We start from the raw sequence: 21,975 nt of genomic DNA, 5'->3' as shown, positions 1-21,975 counted from the left end.
AAATGAGGGGTGTTCAGGTTTTTTAAATGCAAAATTGAAAGAAATACGTCAAGTTGATATTGACCAAATTTTGACCGTATCACCCTTTATGCGCTAAGCAATAAGCTTGAAATGCGAATAAGAAGAAGAAAGATCTTTTTAATACAATCGAAATTCGCTGGTTGGGCCACCACCACGCCCCAACTAACGAATTCAGATTTGGGTTAACTGACAGAAGCAGACTTGGCATGCACAGTTGTGCACACCAACTGCTCATTTGTTAATAACTTTTCACTCAGTGGTTGAAATTTGGTTTTCTTTAAAGTAATTGATAGATTAAGATCATAGTTTACTATAGATATGCAAAGAGTAGGTAAATATTAACATTTAAATCAACACCAATGAGTCTTTACACTTAAAGTCCGAGATGTGCAGTGAGCATTTCTCACTTCATTTTTACAACGCAAAAACAAGTACAGTTTACTACTAGAATTAAAATCTGCTTTTTACGTATATATAACAAGCTTAAACCCTATTATATCTACTGCTTCAAAAAGCAGTATTAGCAAATGAGCAGTTCGTGACCAAAACTGTGTATGCCAAGCATGGACAGAACGCTAAAACTTGTTGGGGGGTCCTCGCATCCATTGTTGTGGTTGAAAAGACTTAACAAAAACCACTTAAGATTGAAGGAAGTTGCCTGAAGCTGAATGGAAAAAAAAGTAAAACACTGATGTGCTTAATATATGGTTTTGTGTTCTTCCAAAATTTCAAATGAAACTCAAAGTTTTCGAACAAATGTCATATGCTTACATTCATTTCATTTATTGCGCAGTTCAAAACGCGTATTCTTACCCCTAGTGGATTTTTTGTATGTCAAATCTATTTTGCTTTATTAGAGAGAGAGTTTAAGCCTAGGACTGGTTCGTCTATTTCAAATGTAATTTCACATCCAGTTGCTTTTTAATTGGGTCATGCCCCAACCAGCGAAGGCCCAACTAACGAGCATCAAACTAGCAAATTTCCGCTGAATTCTTCATATAAAATTTAGTCCTATTTTTTGTTATGATTACTGTTAACTCGACCACACGGCTGTCAAAACATGTTATCAAAAACGCTTATATCACAATATAACATTTTGTTTTCATTCTCTGCTCGGGAACTGAATTTCCATTTTAAAATTCTTGGTGTTTTACCTGTTTTCCTGATCAATTATTCGAAAATTTCCTTGTTTTATAAACCATATAAATGCTTTTATCAATTTGTTTAGAAATTTATTTAAATATTCCGCAAATTTTTATCACAGTGAAAGGCATAATTTCAGGGCTGGTAGCGATCACTGCTGTCAGAAATAGTGATTTTAGTGACCATGTTGAATAAATAAGTGACCAAATAGTAACTTATAATTGTAAAAATAGTGACTAAAAAGTGACCTAAGAGAAGAAAACACCAAATGTTTGATTTTTTAGACTTATTCAATTATTATCTCATAAACACTTATGTACGAAATAAACCTTTAAAGCGAAAGATTCAATAGAAAGTTTATAACGAAAGCGGGAATCCAGGAAATTTTTTGTTTCCTTAAACTACCTGGAAGTCTCAAAGAATTTAAAAAAATCTTATTAACGATATTTTAAAGAAAATAATGAATTTTAAAATACAACCATTTAATTTTTCTCGTTATTTTCATTCACACTTTGAACTTTAAAGATTCACATTGGATTAATCTTTAGCAACAAATAAATTTAAAATAAATTTGTTTTGGTTTTGGAACATGCATATTTCCTAATAAAAATTATTGGAACTAGTTCTGGACTTAATTGCTATAATACTTCAAGAAATTTCCAAGAATCTGCATTCAAATTCCATGAACAGTTTTAAAGATTCGAGGAATTTTATTATAATTAATAAGGACCTCATTCCAAGGGATCTTTGGAAAAAAAACATTCAGAAAAACATCAAATGCAATCGGCTTTCGAGGTAGTTCTGAGGAATTTTAGATTTCATATGAAGCCTTAGTTTTGAGTAGAATTACAAGAAATCTTAGGAATTTCTGAGGAGCACAACTTTTGTGAACTTCACCGGAGAATTCCAAGGGCATTCTGAGGGTAATTTCATAAAGTTTTTGGGAAAAAATGAATACGGAGCAGTCCTTGGATTTTTTTGAAAATACTAAACGGAGGATTACTATTAAATGTGAGTATAACTCCAGAACACCTTCAAAGGAATTCGGAAAATAAATTCAGAAGAGTTTGCCAAACAAATTATGAGAAGAAATCTAAGGAATTTCTGAGGAGAAATGCCAATGAATTGTTAGGATACTTTTAATGTAAGTAGAATTCCAAGGGAAGGAGTGAGATTCAAAAAGAAATCTGGAATGAATACAATGAATACTCGGAGAATCTTTCCAAAGGATTTCTAATTGTGAAGAATTTCAAAGTAATTCCGAGGAAAACTAAAAGAAAATTTAATTCTGAAGATAGCTTCATCGAGATTTTGAGGAAATCTCCGTTAAATATGAAGTGAACTATTTTGAGGTCTTCAGAACCACTTGAAAATTTTCAAATTTTTCCTGAAGTTAATGAAACTGCCTTGGACTTCTTTTGACTTCCCCCTAAAAATTCTTCAAATTTTCGGAGCTTACTAAACTTCTTTCAAATGCTTCCGCATTTTGCTAATGTTCATAAAATTTCCTGAAGTTTGCGGATCTCATCTTGAGCTCCATAGATGTTCTGTGAAGTTTCCGAAGTTTTCTAAATTTCTGGAATTTAATGGGATTATTATGAAGCTATCTGATCATCCTCGAAGTCTCGGAACTTCGCTGAATACCATTAAACTATCTGAAAATATCTAAATTTTTGAAGATCTTTGAGTGGGTTGGTTTATTTCCTTTAAATTCCGTTATAATTGCTTATCTTTTGACAGATACGCGTATTTCGTCTACTACTTGCAGACTTCATCAGTGTCAAGTACTCAACACCACTGAAGAATAGCCGTTTCGCATACAAGTATTAAAGAACAGGTCATGTTCAAAAGAAGAGAAAATACTCATAATTATACCGTGTACCCCCGGTAATCTAACCGTTTTTAATCTGAACACTTTTTTAGTTTGAACGGTAAACTAAAATAGCTCAAACGTTATTTAGTACATGGAATGGAGTAAAGCGAAATTGAACGATTCGAAACAGAACGCAGAAGCAAAACAAAACAGCAAATAAGGCTACCAGAAGCTCATGCACTTTTCTGATGGTCATAGAGTTACTACACGGAAAAAAAGTTTTCATGTAGTTTCAATTGGGATTCCACATAATATTTTTCCATTAACAAAACCAATTATATATATCTGAATTTCACATAATATTCATGTAAATCACTTAAATTTCATTTGACACATAAGGTTCATGTGATTTTGTGGTGCAATTGAAATAACATGAAAATTATGTGAAATTCTAATGAATATTTTCCATTGGATATGTGATTTATTATTTGAGTGTAGGAGTTCAGATTAAAAATGAACCCCGTTAATATACACGAAGTGTCGTTCAGATTAACAGGGGACCGCGGTATTCCCTTCTTTTTATTATGGGCTACTCTTTCTTATTCCGCTGATAGAAAAAAAGGTCTAAGTATTTTTTCCCCCACGTATGCCTAATGACAATTATGCCAAACGGCAGTTATGCCAAACTGGGTACAACTATAAGAACCACTCATAGTTCCTCGTGTAATAAGATAATCATACATGCATATGGAATTCATAAAAAGTGTCTTATGAAATGGAATTCTTAAGATTGTTTTGCTCACTGTAGGGAGGTCAAGACGTCAAGTGACGTTTGAAAACATCAAGCGTTCTGCGGAACAGGAGAATAATACCTGGGGCAAGTCTAAACGGAGCTCTTTTTTTTGTATGAACGCTTGTATTAAGAATTTTGTCGATTCGACTTGCGAAATAAGGTCCCTGCTTTTTGCTAACTGTTCTCCTAATGTATATTCAAGTTACTTAAGGTGAAAGGCAAAGAATATTGTTGGATATGAGAATTGAATGAGAAGAGGGCAATAGCAAAGGGATTTGCCAAGCAACCAGATTCGGTACATTGCAGCGACACCGCCGCTAGTCAAATCATCAAGTCAGTTGCAAGAGGCGTAGTTAACCTTTAGCTTGATGAAGGTCCTTTCGAAGCGAAAGACTCGTGGATTGTTCAGAGTTGTCGACAAACCTGTTGTCAATATGCATGATTTGTACGTACGTAAAGAAATATGTAGATAAAACATATAAATATATAGATTTCTTAAGATAAACACTGGGCAAATGGTTCATGTGAACTCTAACGCAAAATAACTCACTTGTGACACTCGTGCACCTCACCTTTACAAAAAGGTTATCATATTTGCGTATAAGAGAAAAGAGAAGATTACAGAAAGTCACCTCTGTCTTCGATCGTTCGTGCGGGACACTTTTTCTATTTCAATTGTTACTTTCACACTCATACTGGTTGCAGTGGCGGAAGTAGTTGTAGTGGTAGAGGAGAAATATACGGTTCTGTGTCGGACTCTGCAAAATCTAAGCAGAAGAGCAGAAAACCGCCAAGAATTAGTGAGAAACGAACTAAACAATAACAAAAAACGATATAGTATATAGAGACCAAGGACAAGAGAAATATCAAAATGTAAAAGCTGTGGATGGTAATAAAAAAGAGCATGAATAGCTAATAATTCGACTCGCCTATTCGGTAGGTGGGACCTATAAAACAAACGAGAGCATACGGTACAATAACCGGTTCATCTTTACGTTGTATCAAATGCCAATGCTTAACAGCAAAACTATCTGGCTACGGGTCAAACCTTGTGCAGAAACACTTTACATTGATAAAAAAAAACTATTGGTTCTAGTACAACACTACTGCTTTGCTGATAGTGTCCTGCACAAGGAATTTCTTCGAGAGATTTTCAAAAGCAATCATCTTTTACTCACCACGTTCCCGATCGCGATCACGTCGATCACGGCGATCTCTGTCTCTGCTGCGGTCACGACTTTCACGCTCGCGGTCCCGATCGCGATCTCGGTCGCGTCCACGACTTTCTTTATCTCGTTTCGATGAAGTCGAGGAAGCCTTCGACGGTGAAGGATCTTCGGAACCATCTTTCCGGTAGTCCTCACGTACTGGTGATGGGTCGTTGATGTTGCTGCTACCACCACTGTTAGCGTATTCGTTGTTACCGCCCTTCGGAAAATACAAAGTTAGTAAACATTTTTCAAGAGGTTAACTGAATTTTAAGGAAAAACGCCAGTTCACTGCCGAAATTGTATGAAAACATCGATGTAAACAAACAGATCCACTCTCGCATTCTTCACAGCTACTATCACACATGAAAATTGGAAAAAGGAAACAACAGCATCGAGCTAGAAAGCTACGTCCGCCATGATAGATTTTGGGAAGTGGCTACGCAAAATGCTGTTTTTAAATAGACTTTTTGCTAAGGAAAACACATTTTCTACATATTAAACATCACATTTACCATTACTGCTGCACCATTCATAATCCAGCGGTTGATTTTTTTACTTTTGAGCACTTTTTACTGGTTTAAAACGATTTTTCACCACTGCCGCTTTTTTTTCTCTGTGTTGTCCTTTTGCATGCAGCTTTGAGTTAAAATTTTCACTTGCGAAATGACAGCCGGGCAACGTTTTTCCGATGCAATGTGCAGGGTGCTACTGTCACAGACACCTGTGATGCCAGAATAGTTTTTATTAGATATATAATGTCCAGTAGACCCTATCTATAGTTTTTAATATGGAGGATATTTAGGCTGTGGTGAATTTTCACTTAAATTTGACAGATGTAAAATTTTCAAATAAACCTGCTATTGTACCAGACTTATTTCTGACAGACGACGAATAAATTTAGACAAACACCTTCTCGATAATAGGAAGATGAACAACAGAGGGATTTTCGAACATCTTAATTTATTTTCGAAGAGTAAAATTTAAGTGAAAATTCACCAAATAGAACACAGCCTTAGGCTTTGAACCATTTGGTGGATTATTTTAAATTTTGGTTAAAATTTGACAGATGGAAAGTTATCGATTAAAACGCTGTCCAGACTGGAGAGTTATAACATGTTATAACGGTTGTCAAATAATTGCAACACAGAAACCACCATCAAGATAGCGCTATAACATGTTATAGCTCTGTAGTCTGAACGTACTATAACTGTTGCTATAACCCTGCTATCCGAGCGGGGTTATTTCTGACAGACAAGAAGTTAAATGTTGACAACCGTTTCTGAGTTCTTCTCGAAAACCGGTCGATCGACAGCAGGCCAGTGACAAAGCCTATACCAACCCGCATAAACGCGAACCATAAATTGACCTTACCTAAAATGGTTAAAAATTGTTTATAATCCCTGCTAAACTTTAACTGAAATGGTTATGGAACTTTACATGAACGTTTAATGATAAAGTTTCAACCTTATGTATTATGGTTTTTTGGAACTGGACAAATAATAGGTTGTTAAGAACCATTACCGTTCCAAATTCTTGTTTTCTCCACACGGTAAGAAAAAAGTACCCAACGGCCAGTTCACTTTTACCTACTTTTGACTAGTTTGTCTCCTTTTCTCCTTCTAATGTTGTCAAAAACGGAGGAGCAAAACCACCCAACAGGGGTAGTAAAGTGTGGGAACCCAACGTTGAGTATAATAATATTTACCTACTGTTGGGTACAACTAACTTACTTTTGCGTTGAAAGCTAGTGGAAAATTCCATACGAATTGCACACAAGTAAATGAAAACTACTTTGACCCGCTTTACCTATTTTTTGGTTCCTGCACTATAGTCAAAGATAAATACTAAGATGAAACTGTCGGAAGAAAAACTTTCAATTTTAGTGTCCTCTTTCACGGTCCCTTTCATCCCCAGTATGCAAGGTAATTTTGTGGTTTTGCTGCCCTCTCGGTACAGATGAAATTTTGCGCGCTCTTTTTTATCAAAACAATCACACCAAAATCAGAGATGTCCCATTTTTTTGATTATTCGATTAACAACTAATCAATTATTTTTTGTTCGCTGTGATGTCATTTTTCAACCAATGAGAGTGCAGCACATGTTTGAAACGATCTGTGATGATCCTCTGGAGAAGTTAATGCTTATATCGGCATGATATAACCGATTACAAATATTTTACTTTTCGGTTCGTTAATCGATTATTCGATCATTCGAATGAAAATCGGCCATCACTAGATGAATGTGAAACGTCATTTCATATATAAGGACCGTACATAAATAATGATACAATTTGAAAGGGACCGGGACTAATCACAAATTACGTCCCCACGGTAACTGAAATAAACACGAGTGTTCACCGGTTGCTATAGTGCCGAGATGAGTGAAAAGAACTTACTTTTGGGTACTTTTTTCTAACCGTGCATACATTTTCGGAAAGAGAACTATATTAGAACCTTTTAACTTATGGTTTGAGAACTTTAATGGTAATGGTTATGGTAGTCAGTAAGGTCCACGAATGGTTTTGTAACATATCGAACAACTTTATGTAGAATATATCGCGAATTGGTTGCCTGTAATTTACTGATTACCAATTCACGATATATTCCACGTAAAGTTGAGCGATAATACAAAACCATTAATGGACCTTACTGACTACCATTACCATTAATGTTCTCAAATCATAAGTAAAAACGTTCTTACACACAAAGAAAAGTCGTTTATAAAATTAAAAAAAACCATTGGTAGATTTATAAGTTTGCATTGGTTCTTTTTGGTAGAAAGCGGTTAGCTTTCAAAATAAAAGTCAACCAACCGTCAATTCAAAAGTTGTCCGCTCGATACTTTTAAAAGTTCAAATTTTCAAATTGAATTGTAGAACTGTCAAATGAAAAATATATTAGTGTTGAAATTAATGGTGGATTATTTTTGACTTGAAAATATGGCATAGTTAAAATTAAATGGGCATTTTGAATTAAAATTAAAATATTTTCAAAAAATATTTATTTGGCAAAAAAAAAATATTTTGGTTTTAATTTTAGTGGATAAATATTCAATCTTCTTTATTATTATTTTGCAATAGGAGAAGATCAATTTTTTTTACATTGTTATTGTTATCTTTGTTGATGTTTACGTTATTGCGTCTTGGAGCTATTCTCGCTTTGAGTAAACCTGCTACAGTAACAGGTACATGGTGATGTCACATTGCAGCATTGTCAGCAGCGTCATTGTTTACCAGTAGAGACTTTACGGCAGCGGATAGCGGAAGGAAGGTATCAAATTAGACCGTTTCTGGTGAGGGTTTCTGTGGAATATTAATTAAATATTGTTATATACCTTTAACATCTACTGTTGTAGTAGTCGTCGAACACTCACTTTCATTCCTAGCCATCTCGTCCGCTCGCAGATGACTATTGTTTCGGTCTCGGTTTCGGTTTATCTGAAATTAATAAAAATCTCTAATTAAACTCTACTATTGTTCTTAAATTTGATCGCTTACCTGATGCGACTATTATTTTCCATGGAGGAAAATTATTGTCCTTCTCAACTTTTCCTCGCTCTTCGTGACTCATCTGACGTTAAGCCAAATTAAGCGGCAAAACGAGGTCCAGTGCTGCCAAAAACCTTGCCTAGAAAATGTATTTTTGACAGTTGAACAACTTTCATTTAAAAAAAATGCACTTTTAAAATTACAAGTCGAACCTGAAAGAAACACTTTCAAACCAAAAAAATAACTTTTAATTTGAATATTTTCGTTGTTAAAATTACGAAATTTAGGAAACTTTTAATTTGTAATGGCATTATTTTTATTAAAACAATTTTTGTTTTTTGTGTGTATATAATTCTCTTTCTGAAAATGTATGGAGAAAACAAGAATTTGGAATGGTAATGGTTCTTAACAACCCATTATTTGTAAAGCCCAGTTCCAAAAAACCATAATATTGTCGCGCCACCACTAAACTGAAGTTCGCAAGTCTGACTCGCGACGCGAAGTTCACTTCCGACTTATCTGTCAGTGGACTCAACCGAGCTCGATGGCTGTATAGTTTTGTTTATTTTCTTTGTTTTGGTATTGTATGAAGATGCTTACAAGTGAGTATTTGAATAAAATTATTTATTAATTGGATGATGTAAATTCTAATATATTATAATTAAGATGGCAAATGTTATTGTACAAAGTGTCCGCCGACAACACGCTAGTGTAAATACAGTTTACCATGCACTGTATGGATATTACTTCTTAGGAATTTCAAAATCACGACTTGCCACTGTTTATGGAAAATCACTCGCCACTATCTGCTCTTGGATCAAAAAGTACGACCAGAATGGGCGCTTCCGGCGTAAACAACGTGAGCAGGTGTACAAAAAGTTCAGAGTCGGTATGCGTAGTTGGTTGGCTCAACTTTACATGAGAGAACCTATGTTGTTTCTGGATGAGGCTAAGGAAAGGTTCCAGAAGCGATTCCATATTACCATTAGTGTGTCGTCGATTTGCGCTATTTTGCACGAGTGTGGTCTCTCACGAAAAACAATTGAACGCAGGGCCATTCAAATAAGAGATACGGAAATTGTAAGATTCGTTACAGAACTGATGGCTACCCGTAAAAAAAAATCCAATAATAATACAATGATTTTCATTGTCATTGTAACCATGATATTTACTGTCAAAACATTGGACATTTTTGTCCATTACCATAAAATCACAACGAAATTCATGGTTCATAACAATGAAAATCATGGTATTTGAGAAATTTACAGTAAAAAAGAGGGGTTGTTAAGCATCTTAACAATATAAAAAAGTGATTTTTCGCGATCAAATTTGATCTCATCACACTAATTTTCGTTGTTAGAGCATTGTATCGTTCAAAATCGAAATCTATTTTTTCTCCCATACAATAATTTAACAGTAAATTTTAATGTACTCAAAATTCAACAGTAAAAATTATTGTAATTTCATTGTTATATTATAATTTTTTTTTTTTCGGGTATTCAGTGGGATATCTACAACCTAGTTTTTCTAGACGAAGTTAGCTTCGACAATCGCGACATGCTACGCCGGAAAGGATATGGGGTAATAGGACAAAAAGTTATCTATCGTGATGAATTTTGTCGCAAGCCTCGTGTATCTTTACTTTGCTTCCTGGGCATGAATGGGATGCTGGATAGTTTTTCAACACAGGGTACATTTACAAGAAACAAATTCTTTGCATGTTGCAGAAATTTTGCTTTACATAATAAACATGTACAAAACTATCCAGGATTTCATTCGGTTTGGGTGATGGATGGGGCAAGGATCCATTCCCGAAAAAAAAAAAAATATAATATAACAATGAAATTACAATAATTTTTACTGTTGAATTTTGAGTACATTAAAATTTACTGTTAAATTATTGTATGGGAGAAAAAATAGATTTCGATTTTGAACGATACAATGCTCTAACAACGAAAATTAGTGTGATGAGATCAAATTTGATCGCGAAAAATCACTTTTTTATATTGTTAAGATGCTTAACAACCCCCCTTTTTTACTGTAAATTTCTCAAATACCATGATTTTCATTGTTATGAACCATAAATTTCGTTGTGATTTTATGGTAATGGACAAAAAAATGTTTTGACAGTAAATATCATGGTTACAATGACAATGAAAATCATTGTATTATTATTGGATTTTTTTTTTACGGGTTGTGATCCAAATATTATTAGATACCTGAGATCGATCGGCATAATCCCAGTTTTCCTCCCAGCATATTGTCCTTTTTTCAATCCTATCGAAATAATTTTTGGATTAGTGATAAAAGATCTTATTAGGAACAGAGTAGAGCACTCATCAGTGATCTATGACGTTTGCGCATCGATTAACCGTTTCAAAATTTATTATTGCACAAACATTTTTGAGCATTGTGGGTATTATGCGGGAGGAAATTTTTTTCCAGAAAAAGGTTTGAATCAAGACATTAGACAAATGGACTTTTTTTTAATAAAGAACGTTAATTGATCGTGTTGACTTTGCAAGCATTTTATCATGGATTTCTCCTAATTTTCTTTCACTAGTTTGATTCATTCAGACTTAAAACAATAGAATCATTATTTCATTGATCATAAGGAAATATAACGAAATGAACTGGTGATATATAATAAAACAGAACATTACATGTTAAAATGTGTCTTACTCTAAGAATGATCTAAGTCAGCACAATCTACGACTCTTTCTGCTAGAGTGTGACTAAGCTCGCATTCTTCGGGTTGTGTCGCTGATGTCATCGCCGTCAAAAGCTCCAAATCCGTGTTCGCTCGAGATTCCATCACATGCAATTTGTTCACCATTCCTTGCAGAATAGACAGCGCAAGATCAGCATCCTTTCTTACCTCGGCGATTTCTTTGGACCAGCTTTGGTTTACAGTTTTTGCTACGACAAGTCCTCTGCTTAGTGACTGCAGTCTTGCTGCCTCCGAGACAGACGTCCAACGGAAAAACTTCGCCAAGTTTAGCGGAGGTTCTCGGGCCTGTTTCAGTCGATCGCGTTCATGTGCCGGTGATGAGTTGATAAAATTCGCGCACAGTAACCAAGAACTATGGTGTCCCTCTATATCAGGATGTCCATCGCGAAGCTCATTCGCCAAAGTATACTCATCCAGGGTACAATCAGCGCCAGATCGGTCTGGATTTTGAGAAGCGATCAACTTTCGATGCACTTGCTGATACTGGGTGTTGTTTTCAACGTTAGTTGAATAAACATGCACAACAATTTTGATGGTTTTTCCTCGCCAATTTCGCAGCACCCTTGGTGTGACTGCAGGAACGATGTAAAGTTTCTTCTTCTCGGTGTCCTGTAAGGTCACAAAACTTTCCATATCTTCTTGTTTGGGGTCATCATCAGCCCAGCGAGGAACTTCGTTCTCGTAAATTACCGCTCGATGAATTTCTTTCTTCGCCACTCCCCAGATTAAATCCAGTACATCTGGCACACTATTTCCGCTCACATTTTGTTTTCCACACTCCTTTGGGCGCAGTTGACTGCGATAAAGCTTACGACAGAAAATGCCAATGAACGCAAAAACATGTTCACTGACGACAACTGTTTCCAGAAACCCGCTCTCGTTCCTTAATTCATCGTGATCCGCTACAATGTTCACTTCTTCCAATGGATCCCACATTTTCTCTGGGTGCGAGCGCTCCTGATCATGGGGCATCTCTTCTTCCACACTACTTTTATCATTTTCCATGCCATTTTCCCTTTCCATTACACTTTCTTGTCCGATTTCTGCATCTTCGCACATTCGCATCTCAGCCGTATCCTTTTCATCCTCCAAATACTCCTCCGCCTCGAATGATCTGCAAATAAATACTAGTTAGTAAGATTCTCAGCAAACAAAATTATGGTAATATCGAACTTACTCATCCATTTTTCGATAAATAAATATTTTTATTTTCACCTATTTTCACCAGAGTCACAGCATGACGAATGTTTTGTTTTCGTTTTTGCGCTAATCTCGACGTTGAAACTACTGGAGACGTGACGCAGGGCTGCCAGATTTTATTTTTTGAACGAAAAAACTCGTCGCAATTGTGCAGTGTTGCCAAATGAATGGCGCATGAATTACATATTTTATCTGCAAGCACAATATGTGGTAATAAATGGTTGTTTTTTAATCTTTCTTCGTTTAGTAATATTTTTGAGTGTACCGTGTGTCGTGAGAAAATTTGCTGTCATTCTCCCGTCATTCCCGAATCCTGGCTGTGTTCGTGCCCTATCAGCAGCACTGCTGTGTTTACAAAATAATTTGACTGCGCATCCAAGAATAATTATTTTACAAACTTTACATAACAAAACGTTTTTGGTAAAGAAAATCTGGGAAAACAGTGTTAAGTTTCTCGGACATAAAGATGGCTCAACCACCAACGCGTAGTTTAATGAGAATCCTGTTCAATAGCTTCATAAACTCATTTAAACCACGCCAACTGAAGGGAAACTTAATGGGGGAAGATTATCTCGGGAACAAGTTCTACGAGATACCGGCTAATCCTTCCCTAGGACAACGTCGATCGCAACGATGGTTTGAACCAACCGAGAAGGAGGCTTACAACCAGGAAGTCACGGCTGAATGGGAAGCTTGGCTGCGTGGAAGAAGGTAGGACAAAATGTTTTTCTTATCCTTATATGTACAATGAAACTCTTCACAATTCGATATTGAAAGAACCATCGAGAACAACAATTCCAGGCGGCGCTGGTTGTGTAGTGGTAAGCGTGATTACCTCTCACCCCAGCAGGTCTCTTGGTTCTCAATCCCAGTCGGCGCCGCCGGAATGTTCTGAGGCATAATGTCTCGATCACGCCTTCCTTCGGAAGGGCAGTAAAGCTGTTGATCCCCGGATCATGAGTTTGTTGATGGGTCGATAGGTAGGGTCCAGGTGTGGGAGCTGCCTCCCTGGCGTCGGTAGCATTAGGTAGTTTTGAAAAAACGTGTGAACGATAATCCACTCAATTATTGAACTATTCCACAAATGATTTGGATGATACTCCGCACACGCCATTAAGCAAAATAATCATAAAAAAAAATAATAGGATAGCCATGAAACTCATTTTTACTATTTATGGTTCTATATCTCCATATCGAGCTAGTGGACAGGACTGTATATTGTTCTAGGGGTATTCGGGGTAAGACGGACAGTGGGTGTAATATGGACACCAGATTGTTTGAAGGTTTAACTATTGAATAATCGGGTTTTAGTCACACAAACTCCTTTAATGCATTCCAATATGTAAAAATATAAAAAAGGTGAATTTCGGTGTACAATTCCTAATGTTGTAAAGCACCAAAACAGTACAATGCTTACAACATACACGGCGAATGAGAACGACCCAAATTTGAGTTTAGTTCACTCATAATCGCCAAAAGTGCAGGAACTCAGCGATGAGTAAATTTTCCTCATGTTTTCCCAGGTTTTTCCAGGGAAAAAATCCCAAATTTGAGAAAAGTTAAGATTGAATTCACTCAGTTTATTGGTACTATTCCGAGACTGAATAAAATTTTCGTCAATTTCCTCATTTTCCGGCAGATTTTTTAGGTTTTCCACAGGAAACCATGAGACAAATTTAACTCATCGCTGCGTTCCTGCACTTTTGGCGATTATGAGTGAACTAAACTCAAATTTGAGTCGTTCTCATTCGCCGTGTAGTCTACTAGCCTGTCAACCTTTGTAGATAGTTTAGACGGACACTCAATAATTCATAAAAAAAAATTAATGTCCGAATTTACTTACACTCATAGATCCATAGAACATATAGGGGAAATGTCGGCTTCGGCAATACCTTAACCTATTATCATCTCAAGGATCAAGAATGTTGTTTATCCCCAGACGATAATAGAATAAGGTATTTTCGAAGCCGTCATTTACCCTATGTTCACCGGTGCAGCTAATTCTTGAATGCTTGAATGAATGTGATTCGATGTGTCCCGTTATGAATTTCAGCACATACTAGTTGTTGCCCACTTCCGACCATCCGTACGTGGCTAATGCGGTCCTGAATTCTTATAATGACCTGCTATTATTGTCAATTGTTTTTATAATGTAAAAACATAAAATTTGCAAAAATGTTCGTCGTACAGAGCTGGTAGCAGGTTTCTTTTTAGTGGCTAGGTCACTATTTTCATGTCAGTCACTAAAGTAACTACACTCAGGTCTTTTTTTACACGGGGGATATGTACCATGTAAAAAAACCTACCGAGATTTGATTTTTCACTTAAGCATGTTTATAAAACATCGGATGTTGATGCCATTTGTAATTATAGCATGCTATGGTCCATATACATATTTTAAAAATTCAGTGCCAACATTTCCAAGGGACGTAATTGCATTTGTAAACAATGGCTTGAGCCGTCGATTTCTCGCGGATATTTGAAATGTTGGCACTGAATTTATGTATTTACACAAAAAAATGTGATTTTTTTTAAGTATGCCATTTGTCGATAGGTTGTATCGTTGTCGAGAAATCGTTAAAAACGTACCGTGTAAAAAAGACTTCAGTGTATTTCTTAAAATCATCGCATATCAGTCCCATATGAAAAAAAGTAGGCATTGCGAAAATGACCGTCAAAGATTCAAAGTGCAATTCCCATGTAAATATTATAGTCGCTATATTCATAGTCTGGCGGATATGATATTCTATCGGGAACCAATTGACCTGTCAAATAGCGGAAGCAATCGAGCAGATCACGACCAACAACAGAAAAGAGCACATCAGTTATTGCGAACAAAACTTCGGAACCCCTTTTCTCGTGACTCAAGACTCGCCTACGCAAATTAATACCATCTTGGGGTTGAGGAAAGTTTCCCCTATCCAATGATGCTGATGATTATATATTATCAATTTTATCAAGATGAACACGTCATTGGAACGGTACTAATAGATATTTTTGGTCGCTATTGAAAATTCAGTCGATTGCTGAATTTGTGTATGGGGCATTTAGGCCGACATTACATCCATTTCCCCTATCAGCGAAAAATATAGCAATTCGAAAAGCAGAACTTTATCTTGAACTATGCGATTATTTTGCTTGATAGGACAAACTGACTCGATGTTGTTTTCATATTTTTCATGATCAAAGTCCGTAGTTTTATAACGTAATATGAAAGTAGATGCCAATTGATGTATAGCGTTGTTATCTCAAAATTGAATAAAATCCATAGTGTATAAAAACTTATGATGTTCCATAAAACAGTTGTACTTTCTGGGACATTTTTAAGGCTCTCATTTTACCGGCTACTCGTCATCTTCTTGCTTTATTATTTTCATTTCCGGTAGTTATTTAAAGTCTAATTCTATTTATATTATATCTCATTATTCTAGGAAGGAACCCCCGACCGCAGAGGAGCTTACGCGTAATCTAGCAATAATGAAAATGAAGGAACGCAACGCAGCTGAATTGGAAGCAAAGTATAGTAAACCCACGGATGCAGCAGAGCTGCAGAAAACGACTACTGGCATGGGTTCGTTCCCACAGTACGAAGAGTATGAGATAATGCCTGGAAAGAAGAAACACGAAAAGTAGAAGGAATGTGATACAAACTAACTAATTCAGTTGGTGTAAGTTTTTAAAATAATAGAGTAATTTATTTGTTTCTGAAGAGAAGCGTAATTGTATATATATACAATTATATTAGTAGGATTAATAAATTGTTTCCTTCTTTGAAAATCATAATCGTGTTCATGTTGTTCCTTTGTGTCCCAACATGTGTGTGTCTGTGTCCTTAGGTGTAAATTTTCCAAGATGTATTTGTGGCTTGCTCTTTTCATGCTCTCGCAACGAGTAAATAGTGAATCATAAAATAGATCATACACTTTATTCTTAGTCCTGACTGGCGCTGGGGTGATAGCTACTTTCATTCGAAATAAGTTTGCTTTGTCATACTACACGAAACGCTTCGCATTCGGGGATTCAATGGTGGATTAGAGTGTGGCCACGCTCTTTGTCGATTTTTTTTTTGTTTTCCTAACTAGACAGGTCACCATGGTCAAAGAGCGCTTGGTCGTAGGATTCGGCCTTGACCAGACGGCCACCGAAATAGCGACCATGGAGTGCTTCGCGGGCTTTATCTGCTTCGGCGGCCTGAGAGAACTCGACAAAGATCTTAACGATCACATCCGTATTGTCGTCCTCGGCGTAATCGCCTTCGGACTGGCGCTCCTTGTAGATAATGACCCGCTCCACAATACCGTATTTACCACACTCATCCTGAATCTCATCCTGCAGCGTTTCGTCCACGTCCTCTGGGCCAACCATGTTGCGCAGAATAATCACCTTGCTCTCGCGTGGTCGCATGAGCCTTTGCATAACCAAATGACGTGCGCTTTGTCCTTTGATGGACATTGTTTCTTGTTGCTGCAGCGTCTGTGGTTCTCCTTCTTCCAGGAGTTTCTTTTGTAATTCTTCCTGTTGCTTTTCTTGGGCTTTTTTGAATATTTCTTCTGCCGTTGCATTTGGAATAGCAGCAGCTGCAGCAACCGCAGCCGGGTTCGCTGCGCTTAATACTGATTGCAGTGGCTTAACCGCATTGGCCAAAACCGGATTGACCAGTAAAGACGGGGCCAAGCTAGCAACATTAGTTACCGGTGGAACGAGCAATCCAGGCTGCGAAATTACAGCCGCTTGACCGGCGGCCGCAAGCTGAGCTTGCGCTACCAGATTGACATTGGCAGCCGAAGTGATGGTTTGGGGTATGGGAAGAGCACCAAGACCAACTATAAGAGGTGGTGATGATGCCGATAGGCCTAGCACGGTGTTGGTTGCAACAGCGTCCATAGCTTGTATTTTAGCTGTGGCAGCAGCTGCTGCAGCAGCAGCAGCGGCGGCAGCTGCTGTTGGCATCGCCGAATTAGCTGCCGGGCCCATTAATGCATTCGGTGGAGTAATGGAACGACCAACTCTATAAAATTATCAGCAAAATAAAAAAAAACATCGTTAAATTTTTGATTATCAAACGTTTTTTGAAGTAAGTTTCACTTACCTTAATAGTTGTCCACCCAAATCAAAAAGATTCATACTGGCGATAGCTTCAATCGCCGACTGATTCGTCTGGTACTCAATGAACGCGTATCCTTTGTGGGTATGAGCAGCGCTACCCTGCGACATCTTACACGTCATTATAGGCCCAAATGCTTCGAATACACTCTTGATATCCTCTTCCGTCAAATCCGGATGAATCGACGCAATGTAGATGCGATTGTAATTTTTCGCTTCCTCTTGGATTTCGTCAATCACCTGCTGAGCCTGTGGCATATTGCTTGGGCGACCAACCTTAATGTTACGGCCACCGAGCATAGCTCCATTCATCTGTTCGAGAGCAAGTTGCGCTCCTTCGGGAATTTCATACTCAACGAAAGCGAAGCCCTTGTGTTTTTGAGTAATCGGATCCCAGGACATGTTGATCGACTTGATCGGACCAAACGGCAAGAAAGCAGCTCGGATCGTGTCCTCCTTCAACTCGAACGAAATACTACCGACATAGACTCTGAAAGCAAAACGCAAAATTACTTTACGACCAATGCTCCAAAAAGGGGAAAATTTATGACTACTGAAATTATTTCGTGACCTCAGATCTTATCAGCAAAGAAAAGGTCATCCAAGAACGGAATGCATCTAGCGTTCAAAGCCAGGACTCAACGGTCGTGTCTCTCTTTTAAAAAATGTTTCACATCATCGTCACTGCTTTAGCCGCAGTACTTACGGTAGATGTACCAGTAATGACGTCCCTATTATGGTGTGTTTCAATTATGGCCTATGGGAACACCATAATAGGAAGCTATAGCCTTAACTGGTACATCTACCCTAATAGGTAGGAAATAAAAAAACAAAATGCTACCAACCTGCACATGAGGGCCAACGCCTGTTGACGTTGAACCTGGGTCCGCTGGCTGGCCAGTTGCTGCTGTTGGTGGGCAAGAGTCTGCTTCATCAGCACCATCTTAATGCTTTGTTCCATAGCGTACTTTTTGGCGCGGGTGACCAGTTCATGCTGCTCGGTGGTCAAACGTGGAAGGGCTCCTCCCAAGATGCCGAGAAGGGCGGATCTTGTTCCTGGCCCGAAGACCACATCACCCGTCTGACGGATGTCATACACCGGTTGTGCAATATAGGGTAGTACTTTTACCTCTACAATGGGGAAAAAAGAATGTGGTTAGACGACCTTGAGAAAGTTCGGAAGGAGTTGATTGCTGAAAAAGGCAGACAAAATATTGCTTTCGAGCGACTTATTTTATCGCAGAAAATAGAAATCTAAAACATCGAACAAAATTCGAAACTCAAAATTAAACTTCAGGGGTTCATTAAAAGAAACGTTTTGATTAAAGTATACATGGTTGACGCTAGACCTGTCCGCCACCGCCACAGAAGATTTTAAGTATTTTAAAAATAATATTTCTTAACTCACAAGCTGATCTTTAAATTTTTATTTTATTGGGTGCACTGCCTATAATCGCATATCAGTCCCATATGGAAAAAGTAGGCATTGAGAAAATGGCAGTCGAAGTTACGAAGTGCAATTCTCATGTAAATATTTGAAAAATCCTAGTAAATTTATTGATATTTTTTTCAAGTTAAAATCTATCACAATCAAGCTTGCATGTTATGTTTTATCAGCGAAAAATATGGCATTTCGAAAAGCAGAACTTTAACTTGAACTATTGGCGATTGAATTTCAGGATGGGACTGATATGCGATTACTTTGCTTGATGGGACAAGCTGACTTGATGTTGTTTTCATATTTTTCATGATCAAAGTCCATAGTTTTATCACATAATATGAAAGTAGATGTCAATTGATGTCGTTGTTATCTTAAAATTGACGAAAATCCATATGGGACTGATATGCGATTATAGGCAGTGCAGTGCAGTGCAGGCATCTAAGAATTATGCGTCATAGGAGCTCTCTGTAAACCACGTAGACGGCTGACGAGGGCTACACGCAGAGAAATGGTTTTTAAGTTCAAATGGATATATTTTTGACTCAGGGCCTAATATATTTTAGATTTTGTTTCAAATATATTATTCGGTTAATTCAAAGAAAAATATTTTTGAATCAACAAACCGGTTGTAGAGTCAATAATCTGTTTGTTGATTCTAAAAACCATTTTGTTGATTCAAAAACATGTTTTGTTGACATAGTGATACAATATGTTTGAATCAATAACAAAATGCATTAGGCCCTGAAACAAAAATCCATTTTTCTGCGTGTATGGTGACGCACATTCAATGCCTGAAATTGAAATAGTGTTCGAGATCAACTACCTAGAAAACTCGAATCAAATCAAAGGAAAAAAGAAGCTCAGCTTGCCATCAGTGAGCGAATCCATTTGTTCATAACAGAACATATAGAAATAATGAAGTTTTAGGACTTCGAACAAATTTCCACAATTCCATCTTTGAACTCTTCGCATTGGTTGTGCGAGGGAAATATTACTCCGCTGACTGCATACGGAAAGGAAGCAATATTATACGAGTCTGGAAAGGTAATTTGATTCCATGCCGAATAAAAATGCAGTTGGTATACAAGAACAATAGAAGCTATCGTTACAATCCAATAAAATCATGGATGTTTAGCTGGATGTTTTTTATTCATTTGTTTTTGAATACAACATTGCAGTAAACATTACATTTTTTAATGATGTAATTTGATATCATTGCAATGTACAATGTTAACATTAATATAAATAGCAGGCATAACATTTTATAACGGCACTAAAGCATTTGTAAACAAACTTTCTAAGACCCTTTACACGCGAACCAAAAAAACGCCCACGCAAACCAATACCACTTTCGGAAAGGTGATAGTTGCCCCCTATCCGATGATGTTGGTTTGCGTGGCCGTACTTTGGTTCGCGTGTAAAGGGCCTTAGAAAGTTTGTTTACAAATGCTTTTGTGCCGTTATCAAATGTTATGCCTGATAGGACCCAATACAAACTGTTAAGAGATCTCCTGTTCCGGTAATGCGGTTATCTTGCGCGCTTGTTACCGTCACAATTCGTCGGAATAATGTTATATAAGCTCTGCCGCCGTGGTCTGTGTGCCTAATTCTTATCCTCATCATGCAACGTGTATGACTACAATTATCTTGCATGGTGTAATACCATAGAGGTAACTCTAAGACCAGAAGGTCCTGAAGGAACGTGCTCAACTTTTTGGCTCAGCTCTGGTACTCTCTTCGTTCCCAAGCTAATCGATGCACCCCTCGAAACATAGGAATATCCACGAACCCCTCATTTTTTTCTGTCATACTTTCATAGCGAATCAAAACAAACATACTACACTAGAATTTATACTAGAATGGGGTACGTTAATCGATTTGCTTGAGACCAATAGGCTAGTGAGCCAATTTGAAATCGTTAGTTTCCACCGGTTGGTAATGCCTTTTTAGTATGTTGCATTTCTTTGCTTTCGCCCTACGATTAAAAAAAAAAACAACCTTTAACCTGAGTTATTGACCATCAGTAGTTATCTACTGACGGCGGATACAAGAACTACCAAAATGATAATGATTTCAACATTTTACGCACCAAGGTATGGAAGCGATATTTTAAAATGCATTCCGAACAGTGTTCTAATTTTTTTCAATAATGCTATAGTGAAATCCAACCAGCAACCCGTGACGCTGTTGTCGTAGTGGTGATAAAAATGTAAACATCTGTCAAACGTGAATTACATCAGAATTTTCTCTTTTTAAATTGAAAATTTGTCTTGTTTTGTACGTTTTTAATGATCATAAAGCTTGTAAAATAGTAGGAAAAGTGGCCTTCTTCAAAATGACAAATGACTTCCATGATATCACTGCTTGCAATTAGGAAAATAGTTGATTTTTTAGACTACGTAAACACAAGCTCCACCCTAGGCTCCACCGCTTAAGATTTTCATGGTTGTTGCAGAACGAGAGCAAATTTCAACTTTTTCGGGTTCCGAATTCGGGTAGCAACAAATTCGTGCAGTGGAGAAAGGTTACCACTGTTTACGGATCAGGGACAGCACTGATATGCTCCCATCATTTTGTTGAAGCAGACTTTGTGGGATGATTTGACATCAATTTCATGTGGCCGCTCCCCGGGATGGGAACTTTGCAACACAATATGCTAGGTCTCTAAATCCGGTAGCACGGAGTCCCCAACATAATCCAGTATATCCAGCAGACTGACTTGGACGTCGATTTCGGAATAGGAATCTGCAATCATACAAAACATAACCTAAATAATATCGGTGCATCAAAAAACGCATTTTCATTATCTTTCAATGACGTTGCAAAGAAAATTAACATAACATTACATTATTCGATAAATTTCCTACATGTAGGGTAAGAGGTGCATAGTGAACAGGTGGGTCATAGTGAGCATCCCGTGCACCAGCTTGGACTTCCAGCCGTTCGGAACAAATTGGTTGGTGGTAGGATAAATATCATAATGGTATTGAACCTACTACCAGTTGATTTGTTTCATGCAGCTGGAGATGAAG

At 37.3% G+C, this 21,975-nt stretch overlaps 5 protein-coding genes across 9 annotated transcripts in view; 2 read left to right on the top strand and 3 right to left on the bottom strand.

The window, feature by feature from the left end:
* LOC135712519 (poly(U)-binding-splicing factor half pint-like) overlaps nt 1-5,601 on the bottom strand; it is a 31,701-nt gene extending 26,100 nt beyond the window's left edge. Inside the window, exons 1-2 of the mRNA XM_065235469.1 lie at nt 5,494-5,601; nt 4,949-5,198 (exon numbers count right to left, since the gene is read on the bottom strand). Of these exons, the coding sequence (XP_065091541.1) occupies nt 4,949-5,198; nt 5,494-5,514 (271 nt within the window). The 5' untranslated portion in view covers nt 5,515-5,601. The remainder of the gene's footprint in view (nt 1-4,948; nt 5,199-5,493) is intronic.
* A 3,533-nt stretch (nt 5,602-9,134) lies between these two features.
* On the top strand, nt 9,135-11,036 carry LOC135712550 (uncharacterized). Its single transcript, XM_065235509.1, has 4 exons — nt 9,135-9,567; nt 9,958-10,276; nt 10,663-10,919; nt 11,032-11,036. Exons 1-4 carry the CDS (start codon nt 9,135-9,137, stop codon nt 11,034-11,036), a joined length of 1,014 nt encoding a protein of 337 aa, XP_065091581.1.
* Nucleotides 11,037-11,151: 115 nt separating this feature from the next.
* LOC135712549 (uncharacterized) lies at nt 11,152-12,171 on the bottom strand. Its single transcript, XM_065235508.1, has one exon. It carries the CDS (start codon nt 12,169-12,171, stop codon nt 11,152-11,154), a length of 1,020 nt encoding a protein of 339 aa, XP_065091580.1.
* A 585-nt stretch (nt 12,172-12,756) lies between these two features.
* On the top strand, nt 12,757-16,182 carry LOC135712530 (NADH dehydrogenase [ubiquinone] 1 alpha subcomplex assembly factor 2). The gene is made up of 2 exons (XM_065235486.1): nt 12,757-13,110; nt 15,831-16,182. Exons 1-2 carry the CDS (start codon nt 12,866-12,868, stop codon nt 16,030-16,032), a joined length of 447 nt encoding a protein of 148 aa, XP_065091558.1. The 5' UTR covers nt 12,757-12,865; the 3' UTR covers nt 16,033-16,182.
* Nucleotides 16,071-21,975, bottom strand: part of LOC135712520 (poly(U)-binding-splicing factor half pint-like) — a 25,597-nt gene continuing 19,692 nt past the window's right edge. For all 5 annotated transcript variants that reach the window (XM_065235470.1, XM_065235471.1, XM_065235472.1 and 2 more), the window contains 3 exons: nt 18,348-18,633; nt 17,489-17,992; nt 16,071-17,407 (listed from right to left, as the gene is read on the bottom strand). In XM_065235470.1, the coding sequence (XP_065091542.1) occupies nt 16,474-17,407; nt 17,489-17,992; nt 18,348-18,633 (1,724 nt within the window). In that variant the 3' untranslated portion in view covers nt 16,071-16,473. The remainder of the gene's footprint in view (nt 17,408-17,488; nt 17,993-18,347; nt 18,634-21,975) is intronic.

Source organism: Ochlerotatus camptorhynchus, unplaced genomic scaffold (assembly GCF_037179485.1).
Source record: "Ochlerotatus camptorhynchus isolate MF236.1 unplaced genomic scaffold, CSIRO-AGI_Acam_v1.1 ptg000491l, whole genome shotgun sequence".
NCBI lineage: Eukaryota > Metazoa > Arthropoda > Insecta > Diptera > Culicidae > Ochlerotatus > Ochlerotatus camptorhynchus.
Note: the sequence above shows the minus strand (reverse complement) of the source record. Positions and strands in the feature narration are given on the sequence as shown.

Coding starts and splice junctions, on each gene's coding strand:
- LOC135712530 (XM_065235486.1), top strand. CDS start 12,866: ATGGCTCAACCACCAACGCGTAGTTTAATGAGAATCCTGTTCAATAGC. Junction 13,111..15,830: donor GCTTGGCTGCGTGGAAGAAG/GTAGGACAAAAT, acceptor TCATTATTCTAG/GAAGGAACCCCCGACCGCAG.
- LOC135712550 (XM_065235509.1), top strand. CDS start 9,135: ATGGCAAATGTTATTGTACAAAGTGTCCGCCGACAACACGCTAGTGTA. Junction 9,568..9,957: donor TGTAAGATTCGTTACAGAAC/TGATGGCTACCC, acceptor TAATTTTTTTTT/TTTCGGGTATTCAGTGGGAT. Junction 10,277..10,662: donor ATGGATGGGGCAAGGATCCA/TTCCCGAAAAAA, acceptor TTTTTTTACGGG/TTGTGATCCAAATATTATTA.
- LOC135712549 (XM_065235508.1), bottom strand. CDS start 12,171: ATGCCCCATGATCAGGAGCGCTCGCACCCAGAGAAAATGTGGGATCCA.